General features: G+C 36.0%; 1 protein-coding gene across 8 annotated transcripts in view; it reads right to left on the bottom strand.

Annotated features, from left to right (window-relative positions):
• Positions 1-206: 206 nt before the first annotated feature.
• ADK (adenosine kinase) overlaps positions 207-15,409 on the bottom strand; it is a 485,652-nt gene continuing 470,449 nt past the window's right edge. For all 8 annotated transcript variants that reach the window (XM_033434179.2, XM_004273086.3, XM_049697247.1 and 5 more), the window contains one exon: positions 207-1,018. In XM_033434179.2, coding sequence (XP_033290070.1) covers positions 894-1,018 — 125 coding nt within the window. In that variant the 3' untranslated portion in view covers positions 207-893. The remainder of the gene's footprint in view (positions 1,019-15,409) is intronic.

Below are 15,409 nucleotides of genomic sequence, written 5' to 3'. Positions count from 1 at the left end.
GAGAGGCCCAAGTACCGCAAAAAAAAACAAAAAAACAAAAAAAAAAAACCAGTGGCTTACTGGTCTCTAATACTAAGTTATTTTTCAATGTGTTATGTTGTTCTTTCTGTCTCCATCAACAAAACAGACATTATTTCAGGACCCAGGATTAAACAATGATCTTTCTTCCTTAGTTTGCAGAGCACAGGGCAAAGGCAGAAAAAAAGTCCCATATGACAAGTTTTTATTTGTATCAAATTACAGAGTACCATAAGTAAATATAAGATTATGACTTGAATATTGTAATATAGCTTATAATTTGGCAAATTATTTAATTATCCAAAGTTTATTACATGTTTGAGTACACACTGAAGAAATTACTTGGCATAACTTGGCAAGATAAATATTTCTGTACCTTATTTAACCATTTATCATGTATATATGTGGTACATATATGAACATATGTGTGTATATATGTGTACACACACTTCTGAATTAAATATACTTGTATAAAAGCTAAAGATTTATATACTGATATTATCTTTAATTCCTTTAAAAAATCTATCATATTAAATTGCGTCTGCATTCAAAGCAGAAATGTAAAAAAAGATCACTTTACTAAGTACACATGAATTTACAAAGTAATAAAAATGAAACAAAATTTCTATTGAGATGTTATATTCCTGTTTAATTGACATTTAAGTGGCACTATCAAACTATGGAAATAAACCTCCGATTTTAGGTTGCTGAGAGAATAAAGATTCTAGTGTGTACTACTGTACCCTCTAAATTAAGATGAACATTATTATAGTAGGAAAGGTAGCATTTAATTTTCTTCTTTATTAATATGGGAATTCTCAGGAAGCCATCAGGGCAGCGTCTGTACTCCGGGGCTGCGGTTTCCTGCTTTTTCATCAGTGGAAGTCTGGCTTCTCAGGAAAGGTGCAGCCAGTCCGCCTAATTATGACACTTGCTGCATAGTGGCCAGCACGGATGCATTCAGTCAGGGGCTTGTCAGAGACCAGCTGAGACAGAAAACCTGGAACACAGACAAAAGGGAAATACATGAGTATTGTGTAACAGCATCAGAAATGTCATATGGGTCAGAACGAAAAATGGTCTACATACCTATGCCTTTTTTCAGTCTTGAAAGTGAAGTGTCAAACCTCTAGGGTTAGAGAGTTCTTTCCTAATATTTCTTTTAAAGAAAGAGCTCTTTTAAAGAGCTCAAGTCGGGATGTGACAACTCACCACCAAGTCAACCTAGTCTTTCTAAGCCTAAACTATCATGCTTTCCTTGATAAGGAGACTTTAACTCTGAGATTAAAAGGTTATAAGTAAGAAATACTGGCCAAATAATATTATATTGGGTCTTTACAGCTAAGAAATTATTAGTTATGCCTCTGCCTATCTCTCTGGATTCCTTCTGTATTGATGTTATTCCTAGAAAATTGCTATTTGGCAAAAATATCTGGATATCTCTCCAAGAACAAATTTGAGAGTTGAAAAGTTATGAATGACCTTATATCTCTTTCACTCCCAGAAGTAACAGCGAAATAATTTCTATAGTCAAGCACCATGGACGGGCTTGACATTAAAATAAATATGGTAAGGTAGGAAACAGGCCTTCTGCTTCTGACCAACATGAAATAAAAGGAACCAGATTTACCCTTTTTCCTGAAACAACTTTTTTATTTATTTATTTTTTTGCAGTACCCGGGTCTCTCACTGTTGTGGCCTCTCCCGTTGCGGAGCACAGGCTCCGGACGCACAGGCTCAGCAGCCATGGCTCACGGACCCAGCCACTCCGCGGCATGTGGGATCTTCCCAGACCGGGGCACGAACCCGTGTCCCCTGCATCGGCAGGCAGATTCTCAACCACTGCGCCACCAGGGAAGCCCAGAAACAACTTTAAAATAAAAACAAAGCACATGCAACAAAGTTTTTCAAATATTGTACATCAGCCACAAAAGATCCATGAAAGAAGGGAAACAAATGAGGTAAACTGCAAAAGTTACCAGGCCACAACACATGGAAGGACAGCCTAGGCAGAGCCTGACAGTTTCACTGACTTGAGAAGATGGAATTGGGAGTCAAAGTAGGATAAAATTAAACATCTACACAGACTGATCAGGAAAAAAAGAGGGGAGCTATAAATTGCCAATATTGGTAATAAGAGATATGACATCACTATAGCATCTACACACGCTAAAAGGATAATAAGGAAACATTAACAACTTTATGCCAATAGATCTGACCAGTTAAACTGGACAAACTTCTGGAGAGACACAAACTATCAAAGCTCACTCAGGAAGAAATAGATAACCTGAAGAGCCTTCTAGCTATTAAATATTTGATTTTATAATTAAAAAGCACATTAAAAGCACATAAATAAAATTCCCGGTTCAGATGGTGTCACTGGTTGAGTTCTACCAAATACTTAAGGAAGAAAAATAATGTCAATGCTATACAAACTATTCAGAAAACTGAAAAGGAGAGAATACTTCACAACTCATTATTTGAGGCCAGCATTACTGATACCAAAATCAGAAAAGATGCAAATATTTTACAAATCCAATCCAGTAGTATATTTTTAAAAAGATAATAAATCATAATCAGCCAGCATTTATCCCAGAAATACAAGGTTGATTTAACATTCAAAAACCAATCAATGTAATCTACCACACTAACTAAGAAAACCATAAGATCATCTTCACAGATGCCGAAAAAGCATCTGACAAAATCCAAGATCAGTTTCTAAAAAAAAACTTTCAGCAAACTAGGAATAGAAGGGAACTTCCTCAACCTCATAAAGGGCACTTGTGAAAAACTTGCATTTAATATCATTCTTAATGGTGGATGATGGAATGTTTTTCCCTTAGAATTGAGAACAAGGAAAGAAAGTTTGTTCTTAAACATTGTACTGGAGACCCTAGCCAGTGCAATATGGCAAACAGAAGAAAGAAGAAAAAGCATCAAGACTGAAAATGAAGTAAAACTGTCTTCATTTGCAGATGGCATGACTGTCTATGTCTACGGTTCTCAACAATGCCAAATGTTCTCTGGGGGGCAAAACTGCCAATGTCTGGAGACGTTCTTGGTTGTCAAACCTGCAGCAGAGGGTGCTACTGGCAACTAGTGGGTAGAGCCCAGGGATGCTGTTAAATATCCTATGATGTCAATAATGCCGAAACTGAGAAATCCTGGTCTATGTAGAAAATCCTATGGAATCTAGAAAAAAGTTACTAGAGCTACTAAGTGAGTTTAGTAAAACTGCAGGATACAAAATCACTATGCAAAAATCAATTGGATTTCTGTACTAGTAATGTGTATATATAGCAATTGTATATGTCAGCAAAACTGATATTAAAAATACTATTCACCATACCATCAAATATGTGACATACCTAGGGCTAAATATGACAAAAGGTAAGACATTTATTTACACTGCAAATGACAAAACAGTGCTGAGAAAACAAAACAACAATGCTGAGAGAAATTTTAAAAAGCTAAGTAAATGAATAGATATAAAGTGTGCAGAGATCAGAAGATTCAATATTGTTATCAGCTCTACTGATTCAATGTAATATCAACCAAAATTCTAGCAGACTTTTCTAACAGAAACTGACAAGCTGATTCTACAATTTATGTGGAAATGCAAAGAACTTAGACTAATCAAAACACAACTTTGAAAAGAAGACTACTTGATTAAAAAACTTATTACAGAACTACAATAATTGAGACATTATGGCATAAAGATAGACAAATCAATGCAACTGAATAGACGGTCCAGAAATAAACCTACTTCTATATGGTCGATTGATTTTTACAAAGGTATTAAGTAATTCAATGAAGAAAGGGTAATCTTTTAAACAAATGTTCTTAGAAGAGCTGGATGGCCATATGTGGAAAAAAAACAAAAACAAAAGCCCCCACTTCTACTCTTCCTCACATCAACCACAAAAATTAACTTGAAATGAAACGCAGGTCTAAATGTAAGAGCTAAAACCATAAAACTCTGAGAAGAAAACTTAGGAGGAAATCTTAGTGATTTTGGACTTGCCAAAGATCTCTTAAGACATAAAAAGTATAAACTTTTCTTTTTTTTTTTGCGGTACGTGGGCCTCTCACTGTTGTGGCCTCTCCCGTTGCGGAGCACAGGCTCCAGACACGCAGGCTCAGCAGCCATGGCTCCCGGGCCCAGCCGCTCCGTGGCATGTGGGATCTTCCCCGACCGGGGCATGAACCCATGCCCCGGTAGGCGGACTCTCAACCACTGCACCACCAGGGAAGCCCAAAAGTATAAACTTTTATGAGAGAAAAAATAATTTTGACTTTGCCAAATTAAACATTTTTATACTTCGATAACAAGAAACAACCCAATAAAAAATGGGCAACGGTGTTGAACAAACACTTTAGCAAAGATAAACAGATATCAAATAAGCACATGAAAAGATGTTCAACATCATTATTCATTAGAGAAACGCAAATTAAAGCCACCATTAGATACCACTGCCCACCCGCCAGAATGGCTAAAATTAGAAAGACTGACAAACCAAGTGTTGACAAGGGTACAGATCAACTGAAACTCTCATATACTGATTGTGAGACTATAAAATGATAAGCCCCCTTTTGAAAACCATTTATCTGCATCTTAAAAAGTTAAACATACACCTACTATATGACTCAGTTTTTCTATTTCTAGGTATTTAACCCAAGGTAAAGGAAAGCATTTTTCCATACCACGATTTGTAAATGAATGTTCAGAGCATCTTTACTTGGAATAGCCCGAAACTGGAAAACAATCCAAGTAGCATGGAAGCAGTAGATATGTCCATGGTGATGGTTTCATAGGTGTATACATCATTCAACATTTGTAAAACTGTACACTTTAAACATGTGCAGTTTACTGTATGTCAATTATACTGCAATAAAACTATAAAAAAATTGTTGTAGTTATAAATAAGATAGTCAAGAACAGAAGAATCTGGGGCTACTTCCCTCTTAGGAAAACCCGAGCTGCTGTAGCAGTATTCAAATACTCAGAAGAACAGATGATAATGAGAAACTGCTCCGTAGCCAGACTTTTAGGCCCTCCCATAGCCCCTGGGCAGCTGGGGGGTGAAGGTTAATTTAAAAGCTGTGGTGTAGTGACCTGTAGAGAGCATTGTAAGAGATTTATGTTCTTTCTCTTCTACCATTCTGACCACACAGGCTTCTCCCTGTCAGATTTGGGGAATGCTCTGTATCCAATAAAATAAATAAGTACGCCCAACCAAAGAATAATTAATTTGGTTAATGGAGTGATGTATTTTGAAGACGTTTGCTTAGAAAGTGAAATCACTCTCTCAAGAGGTTTAGTAAGAGTATTTTATCAATGGGTTTTCAGGTAACAGTCAAAGGTCGATATTAACTTTCAGCCAAACTGTGAGACTAAACTGCTCAGCCCACACAGTGAATGGAACAGATGCCAAATTTAGTCAGATCAGCTTACAATGGAAACACGTCTATCAGAAGACTTACAAGGAACATCTGTTTTCCTCATTCCTCCTGGTATGTTTGAGAGAAAAGAAAGCTTATGTTTATGAAATATTTTTGTGAAGCCTAAATACCAGCATCATCTTTCTAAGAGAAGAGCAAGCTGATGATTGAAGTCCCCTGAAGAGACATTTTCTTTGACAAGTGGAAAACCTGGATGCAGAAAAAAGCTAAGACCTTTGCCCCAGGTGAATATCAGTTCTTTAATAATCTATTTTAAAAAACGAACTGAGATGAACTACAGAAGTTATACAATCAATTTTAAGTGGAACCTTCATAAAGTAGCTGGTGTGGATCTTCAAAAGTTGTATAGTTTAAATAAAGAGAGCTTATATTAAAGCTCCCTTATATTATATTAAAGAATCATAGGAAATCCTTTTATAATAGGAATTAAACATTCCCAAGATATATTTTTTATTGTGTAAAATATACATAATCTAAAAATTACCATTTTGACCATTTTTAAGTGTACAATTCATGGCATTAAGTACATTTTGCAATGTTGTGTAACCATCACCTCTATCGATTTCCAGAACTTTTTCATCCCTCCAACAGAAACTATACTCATTAAACTCTCCATTCCCCCTACTCCTGGCCTCTGGTAACTGCTATTCTTCCTGTTTCTATGAATTTGCCTACTCTGGGTACTTCACGTGAGTAGGATCATGCAATATGTGGCCTTTTGTGTCTGGCTTATTTCACTTAGCATAATGTTTTGCAATATAATTTTTTAAGTTTAGATTTTAATTATTAGCTGGTCTAAAATGTACTTTTAAAAAACTGTATTTGGAAATAACTTCAAATTCAGAGAAAACTTGTAGGAATAAAAACAATGCAAATAGTACCCACATATCCTTTACCTGGATGCACTTATTGTCAACATTTTGTTCCTTCTGTGCACATGCTCTCTTTTTGTACAATTTTCCCCCTAACTATTTGAGAGGAAGTTGCATCTGTCATCTCCCTTTACCTTTAAATATATCTACGTGTCTTCCCTGAGAATAAGGCTATTCTCTTACATAACCATAGTCACCAACTTCAGTAACGCTGTTAGAATACTGTTATCTAATCGACTGTCTGTATTCCAGTTTTGTCAATGACCCAATAATGTCCTTTATAGCATTTTTCTTCCTTCTAGGATAGAATTTAGTCTAGGATTTGTCATATTTTTAGTCTCCTTTATCTTGAACATTTCCTCAGTCTTTCTTTGACTTTTGTGAGAAGGATATTTACAAAGAATACAGTCTTCCGCTACTCTGTATTTAATAGAGTGATTCTCATTTTGGTTTGTTTGGTATTTCCTCATGATTAATTCAGACTATGCGTTCCTGGCCAGAATACTAGAAAAATTATGTTATTCTTCTCAGGGTATCACACATTTAAGAGCATATTATGTCTGGCTGCTGTTCATTGGTGACAATTTTGATCACCTGATCAAGGTGTTGTCCTATTTCCCTTGCATCTAACAGGGAGCCTGTTGGTAGACAGTTTAATACCATGCAAATATGCTACTCCCCATCAAAAATCCCAATCCCTTCTCCCAGATTTAGTATTCACTCATGATTATTAACGGAAGCAACTTAAACTGTGATGATTTTCTAACTCCAGCACTCCTTTCACATTTACCAGTCAGCTTCTGGCATTTTACTATATGCAAGAGCTTACCTTTTCTCCCATTTATTATTTTTAATCTATTTATTTATCAATAAGGAGCACAGACTTTTTTGTTTGTTTGTTTTCGTTCGTTTGTTTTTTTGCGGTACGCGGGCCTCTTACTGTTGTGGCCTCTCCCGTTGCGGAGCACAGGCTCCGGACGTGCAGGCTCAGTGGCCATAGCTCATGGGCCCAGCCGCTCCGCGGCATGTGGGATCCTCTGGACCGGGGCACGAACCCGCATCCCCCGCATCGGCAGGCAGAGTCTCAACCACTGTGCCACCAGGGAAGCCCAGACTTTTGTTTTTTAATCAATGGTTTATAATTCATGACAGCCTTTAATTTGGTGCTCAAAATGCCCCACTTTTTGCCAGTAGGAGCACCTTCAAGTTGGCTCAGGTGTCCTTGGACCTGCCCTCACACTATTTTTGAGCACTTCCTTACTTTCTGGCATTATGTTCTGGGCTCTTAAACCCACCCTATCCCAGCCCTGGAATCAGCCATTTTTCCAAGGATACCTATTTCCTATTAGGGTGGAATAGTATTAGAGATCAAAGTGTGGGTGGTAAGTGCATTCTTTGCTTTTGGACTCTGTCAGTGAATTGAGCTAGGAAGTATGCATGTACACACATGCACAGATATACATACTTACACACATAAATGTGTACATATGTATATACAAATATACACAGAACTATTTTAGAAATTGAGTTGACACCAATATTTCCAATTCCAGTGCATCCCCACAGAGTTCTTTCTTACCTTCCCCCCTTCCATTATCATGATTTTGTACTTTCTTCTATAGTGAAAACCCTAGCTCCCAACAATATCAACACATTTATTTATTGGCTCAGTTTTTTTTTTTTTAGTTTTTTTTTTTAAATTGGAGTATAAGTTGATCCACAATTGGCTCAGTTTTGAAATATCTCTTAAAACAGCTTCAAAATTGCTTCACCACTTATTCTACGAAAACCCAAATCTACTAAAAAGAGTTTGGAATTAGTTTGCTGTTCTCCAATGTACTCAAATACTGTGTTCAGTTTGCTCTTTAGATTGGTTCTCTTTTTTACTCCACTTTAGAATGGTTCACTTTACTTAAGACTGAAAAAAATGTTGGGCAGTTTGCTTTCAGTTTCCGTTCCCTACTTTCATCCTTGTTAATTTAATGTGTCTTTAAAAATATGTAGAATATTAACATGTTTCCAAGTAAAAACTCTAAAAAAGGTATACTCAGAGAAGTGTCACTTCCTTTTACACTGTGCCCCTCCGTGCCCGTCCCCAATGTATGTACCCAATTTCACTGTTTTCTGGTTTGTCTTCCTGTGTTTATTTTTGTAAAGGTAAGAAGATATATGTGCATTTTCTTATTTCCTCTTCTTTCTTACACAAAAGGAGGGTAGCATAGAATACATGCCCTTTTGCACTTTGCTTTTTTCACTTAAAACACCACCTGGAAATCACTGCATATTTATACATAGAGATTCTCCTCATTCTTTTTTACAGCTGCATAGCAACATATTGTATGGATATACCATAGTTTATTCACTCCATCTCCTATGTGTGAATGTTCACATAGTTTCTAATGCTTTGAAATTATAAATAATTCTGTAATGAATAACATTTTGCATACATATTTTTGTGTTGTTGGGTGTGTGTGTGTTATCTTTGGAATAAATTTCTACAAGTAGAATTTTCTGGGTTGAAGGGTAAATATATAAGCAGTTTTGTTAGATATTTCCAAATTCCCCCTCCCTGGGGTTGAACTGTTTTGCATTTCCACTAGTCATGTTTGAGGGTGTCTGCTTCCCCACAGCCTCAATAAGGGAGTATACTGCCAAGCTTCTGAATTTTTGCCAATCTGATGGGTTAGAAACAATATCTCAATGTAACTTTAATTTGCATTTTTCTTACTATGGGTGAGGTTGAACATCTTTTTATATGTGTAAAGAACAAATCTCTTTCTGTGAGTTGTTTATTCTGATCTTTTGTTTATTTTTCTATAGAATTTTTGGTCTCCTCTGCCCCCCCCCCACCAATTTTTAAAAGTTCTCTGCATTTTTAGAATATTATTCCAATAAAGTATTTTTTAGGTAGGAAAAATACAAATAATGACAATATGCTATTAATATATACAAATTCTGTGCCAGTAAGTAAACAAAGTGCTTATTCATATTTCATTCACTGAATGTGGTGAATTATAAAAAGTGTGGTTGGCAGACACTATAGCAGATAAATACGGCTTGCAGATAAATTTAAAAAAGAATTTTGCACTCTTTTACTAAAGATTTTGGGCCTAACAAGAAGTCAAGAAGTAAAATCTTAAATAACTGACTTGGCATGTGTACTCAATATGAAAAAGCACCTTAGAAGCTCCTTTTTAGGGGCCATTAGCTTACGGTCCTTGTCAGTACATCATGTTGAAAATGAAGGGTAAGGCTCTGCATATATGCCTTTCAGCACAGCCATGAGAAGAGGAACAGGAGGCATAACACTGGAGAACAAGAAATATCAGTAGTTTTCCAAATCAAGAACTCATATACTGAGGCGATTGTTGTTACCTTTTTACTTTGGTTCATTCTCTCTGTGACCTCTAACTCCCCTCTGATCCTTTTACAGATAGGCTTATCCCAGGGCCTCTCAGACTTTCCCCAAATTTAGGCCAAGTCACGGACCTTAGGTCTCCAGCTGTTGAGGCACAGGGTAGGTGAAGGCTTCAATGACATTGAATTTGGTTCCTAGGGCTAGTATCAGCTGGCTTTGAATCCTAGAACAATCACAGACCCAGAGCTCTCAGAATAAACCTCTGTCCATTAACAACTGGTACAGCTTATTACCTTCTGGTAAATTTCATTTGGAATTTTCTTTTACTGATGTTAAAGAGAGTGATCCGCACATATGGTCACCTTATCTTTGATAAAGGAGGCAAGAATATACAATGGAGAAAAGACAGCCTCTTCAATAAGTGGTGCTGGGAAAACTGGACAGGTACAGGTAAAAGAATGAAATTAGAACACTCCCTAACACCATACACAAAAATAAACTCAAAATGGATTAAAGACCTAAATGTAAGGCCAGACACTATCAAACTCTTAGAGGAAAACATAGGCAGAACACTCTATGACATAAATCACAGCAAGATCCTATTTGACCCACCTCCTAGAGAAATGGAAATAAAAACAAAAATAAACAAATGGGACCTAATGAAACTTAAAAGCTTTTGCACAGCAAAGGAAACCATAAACAAGATGAAAAGACAACTCTCAGAATGGGAGAAATTATTTGCTAATGAAGCAACTGACAAAGAATTAATCTCCAAAATATACAAGCAGCTCATGCAGCTCAATATCAAAAAAACAAACAACCCAATCCAAAAATGGCAGAAGACCTAAATAGACATTTCTCCAAAGAAGATATACAGGTTGCCAACAAACACATGAAAGGATGCTCAACATCACTAATCATTAGAGAAATGCAAATCCAAACTACAGTGAGGTATCACCTCACACCAGTCAGAATGGCCATCATCAAAAAATCTACAAACAATAAATGCTGGCGAGGGTGTGGAGAAAAGGGAACCCTCCTGCACTGTTAGTGGGAATGTAAATTGATACGGCCACTATGGAGAACAGCATGGAGGTTCCTTAAAAAATTAAAAATAGAACTACCATATGGCCCAGCAATCCTACTACTAGGCATATACCCTGAGAAAACCATAATTCAAGAAGAGTCATGTACCACAATGTTCACTGCAGCTCTATTTACAATAGCCAGGACATCTAAGTGGCTATCGACAGATGAATGGATAAAGAAGATGTGGCACATATATACAATGGAATATTACTCAGCCAGAAAAAGAAATTAAATTGAGTTATTTGTAGCGAGGTGGATGGACCTAGAGTCTGTCATACAGAGTGAAGTAAGTCAGAAAGAGAAAAATGAATACTGTATGCTAACATATATATATGCAATCTACAAAAAAAAAAAAAATTGGTTCTGAAGAACCTAAGGGCAGGACAGGAATAAAGACGCAGATGTAGAGAATGGACTTGAGGACACGGGGAGGGGGAAGGGTAAGCTGGGATGAAATGAGAGAGTAGCACTGACATACATACACTACCAAATGTAAAACAGACAGCTAGTGGGAAGCAGCTGCATCCCACAGGGAGATCAGCTTGGTGCTTTGTGACCACCTAGAGGGGTGGGAGAGGGATGGGGGGAGGGAGGGGATATGGGGATATATGTGTACATACAGCTGATTCACTTTGTTATATAGCAGAAACTAACACAACATTGTAAAGCAATTATACTCCAATAAAGATGTTAAAAAAATAATAAAGAGAGTGATCAATTTTAGTATAACTGAATCCAGTGCTGGAGACGAGGTCTGAGACATAATTTAAACTGTGCTGAGGTGCTAAGCTAGTTTTTTCCTCAAAGCACATAGAGGTGGGATGGCTGGTGCGGGCAAAAGGCAATGTGATTTCCTAACTTCCATGTTGCTTCTGTAGAAAAGATATAACATTTAGAATTTTCCTAGTGTCATTTACAGAGAACTGAGAAATATCATCAGTAGGTATGAAAGCCTTAATGAAGACACTTAAGAGCTAGGGATATTTTAAAAGGAAATGAACAAAGTCTTCAGATCATTTTTTTCTTTTCCATATAGTTCCTCCACTAATAGTTTTCATGGTGGCTGGAACTAAAAACCCAGTAGACTCCATTACTGTTCATTCAACATTCACAGTAAAAAGGATGAGTTAGCTTTTCTGATTATCATCAAATATGGTTACACGGTTTATGTTTTAAAAAACTCCAACAATTTGAAGAGAGGACTAGTTAAATCCAGGCAATGGAATAACAGAAAGCAGTTAACTAGATAGAATGAGTTAGATCTTCATGTGCTGCTAAGAAACAACCTCCAAGATATGAGTAAATGAAAAATCAAGAGATTGAACAGTAAGCCCAGTATACTTTCATTCGATGAACACTGGGAATATGTATTCATATACAAACTTGCACAAGCACAGGGTATTTCTGGGTGGATTCAACAGAAACTAGCAACCAAAGCTACCTCATGGAGGGAAATTAGTGGACTGGGGTAGGAGCAATGTTTACTTTTCATTATATATAAATACACTACTTCTATGATATATATATGTATCTACTTTTTGTGCTGTTGTATCTTCTACTGCTTACAGGTGTTAATTCTGCAATAAAAAGTAGATTAGAAACATTTTCCCATACCTTTAAATATTCTTAGAGACCATGCATTTTAAATGTGGATGTAGCATAATTTACTTAATCCTATTTTTGGATAGTTTTTTTCCAATTTTGTTTTCTACCATAATTAACACTGTAGTGAATATTTTTATAACATTTTAATAACATTTATCATTGTGCACATTTAAAAATTTTAATTTCCTTAGGATAAATTTCTTTAAGGGTAATTAATTTTAAGGCTTTATATCCACATTGCCAAACTCCTTTTCAAAATAATCTTATTAATGTATATACCCAACAGCAGTCTTGCTATAAAAGAATTCTGTTTGATAATTTGAAAAGTGAAAGGCAGAATCTTGTTTTAACTTACAGTTATTTGTATATTAGGGAGGTTGAAAACTTTTTTTGTTTGTATGCCTACTGACCATTTGCATTTCTTGTTTTTATGAACTGTCTGATGACAGCTTTTACCTATTTTCCTATTGGGGTATTTCTCTTCTTTTACTGATTTGTAAGAGATATTCTCCCAGTTTGTCTACTACATACGTTGTGAATACTTCCCGTCATTTGCCTTTTATTTCTATTGTTACATCAATATATTTATCTTTTCTTTAATATTTTTTCCACTGAATTTAGGCTGAGAAAGGTCTTCCATACCATGAGGTCAAATAAATATTACCTTATATTTTCTTTTAGTTCACTTATGCTCATTTAACTTTTTTACACCATCTAGATGTTGAGTATGATAATATGGATGTGATCAACCTCCATTTTTCCCAAAGAGTTATATTTTTGTTCCACTACCATATCTTAAGCAATCCTCCCTGTTCCTATCATTTTTAAACATTTTATTTTGAAATAATTTTAGATTTAAAAAAGAGTTGCGAAGATAGTACAGAGTACTCCTGTACTCATCCTGACTTTATTAAATTCCTACATGTGTTTTCTTCCATTTTTGCTCTTTGGTCAAATCGTTGCAATGCATTTTAGAAACATGTTTATTAAAAACAGTAAAAAAGCAAAATTCTTATGTGTCTGAAAAATTATTATCATTTCCAGATTTCAGAGACGATTTTTATTTTCTGTTTATTTCCTAAATATTCTATAATAAGCAATATTACTTTTATAATCAGAAAAAAGCCAATAAACATTAAAGAATAACATGAAGACATTTAGCTATTCAGATAAAAGGTTAAGAACAACGCATTCAAGAATTTCAGCTAAGTGATATTTTATTCTGACAGTTTTCCACTCATGCTTTTAGAGTTTATTAATAATTGTAGCCACTTGGGAACAGAGCTTTCTGCAAAGTAAATCAGTATAAGCATCAGTGTTAAGTACAATGAAATTGGTCACTCTTAGAAAGATTCCTCAAAACTAAAGATCTTCACTACTTTCTGTACTCTTAGGCTTAGGGAAACACAGGCAGTGTTAGCGGAGGCATCTTAAGAGAGTTTTTGAGGGAACCTTAGCACAATCTTTCTTCCCCACATGAAGTCTTTATCTTTAGAAGGCGCATGCCAAATAAACCAGTCTGCATCATTTGAAATGGAAATTCAAGGACCAATGTTTCCTTAGCAGAGATTCTGGGAGAATTCCTCACAGAATTAAGCAGAAAGGATCACTCTACTTGGACAGCATGGTCATTATGTGATATCAATAAAACAAGCTTTTTGGTAAAAATGGTGAGGTCACTGGCCATAGGACACTGGCCTTAGCATCTCAGAACACTGTAACTGATGAAGCTGGGAAACAAAAGGCACACACACAAACTGAAGATATTGGTAAAATGAGGTGGGTGGAAGAAAGGTTTTTCCATTTTGGCCTTTTTTGTTTTTTAAATTAATAGACTATTTTTCAGAGAAGTTTTAGGTTTATAGAAAAATTGAACAGAAAGTACAGGGTTCCTGTATACCCTCTCATCTTCTCATCCCTCAGTTTCCCCTATCATCAATATCTTGCATTTGTTTGGTACCTTGCTACAATTAATGAGCCAATACTGATTCATGAAAGTCCATGGTTTATGTTAGGGTTCACTCGGTGTCATTCATTCTATTTGATTTGAAACTGTATAATGATTTGTTATGCACCATTACAACACCACACAGAATAGCTTTACTGTTCAAAAAACTCCTGTACTCTACCTATTCATCCCTCTCACCCCCCCCTCAGCCCTTGACAATCACTGATATTTTTACTGTCTTCATAGTTTTCCCTTTTCAGAATGTCATATAGTTGGATTTGTACAATTTGTAGGCCTTTCAAATTGGATTCTTTCATTTAGCATGCTGTTTGAGTTTCCTCTGTGTCTTTTCATGGCTTGATAGCTTGTTGCTTTTTATGACTGAATAATATTGTATGGATATACCACAGTTTGTTTATCCAGTCACCTATTGAAGTATATCCTGGCTGTTTCTAAGTTTTGTCAATTAAGAAAAGAGTGCTATAAACATTTGTGTGCAGGTTTTTATGTGGACATAAGTCTTCAACTCATTTGGGCAACCAAGGAGCATGACTGCTGGATCATATGGTAAAACTGTGTTTTGTAAGAAACTGCTGAACTCTTTTCCAAAGTGGCTGTACCACTTTGCATTCCTATCAGCAATGTATGAAGAGTTCCTGGAGTTGCACATATTCACCCTATAGGCCACACGTACGAACTCAAGATGCTGCTTAAACGATATGGGTGAAAGAATGTTTTTTCCATTAAAAAAACAATTCTTTCTGTAAAAATTTTTTTTTAATTTTTAAATTTCTATTTTTTAACATCTTTATTGGAGTGTAATTGCTTTACAATGGTGTGTTAGTTTCTGCTTTATAACAAAGTGAATCAGTTATACATATACATATATCCCCATATCTCCTCCCTCTTGCATCTCCCTCCCACTCTCCCTATCCCACCCCTTTAGGTGGTCACAAAGCACCCAACTGATCTCCCTGTGCTATACAGCTGCTTCCCACTAGCTATCTGGTTTACATTTGGTAGTGTATATATGTCCATGCCACTCTCTCACTTCGT

This window comes from Orcinus orca, chromosome 14 (genome assembly GCF_937001465.1).
Source record: "Orcinus orca chromosome 14, mOrcOrc1.1, whole genome shotgun sequence".
NCBI lineage: Eukaryota > Metazoa > Chordata > Mammalia > Artiodactyla > Delphinidae > Orcinus > Orcinus orca.
Note: the sequence above shows the minus strand (reverse complement) of the source record. Positions and strands in the feature narration are given on the sequence as shown.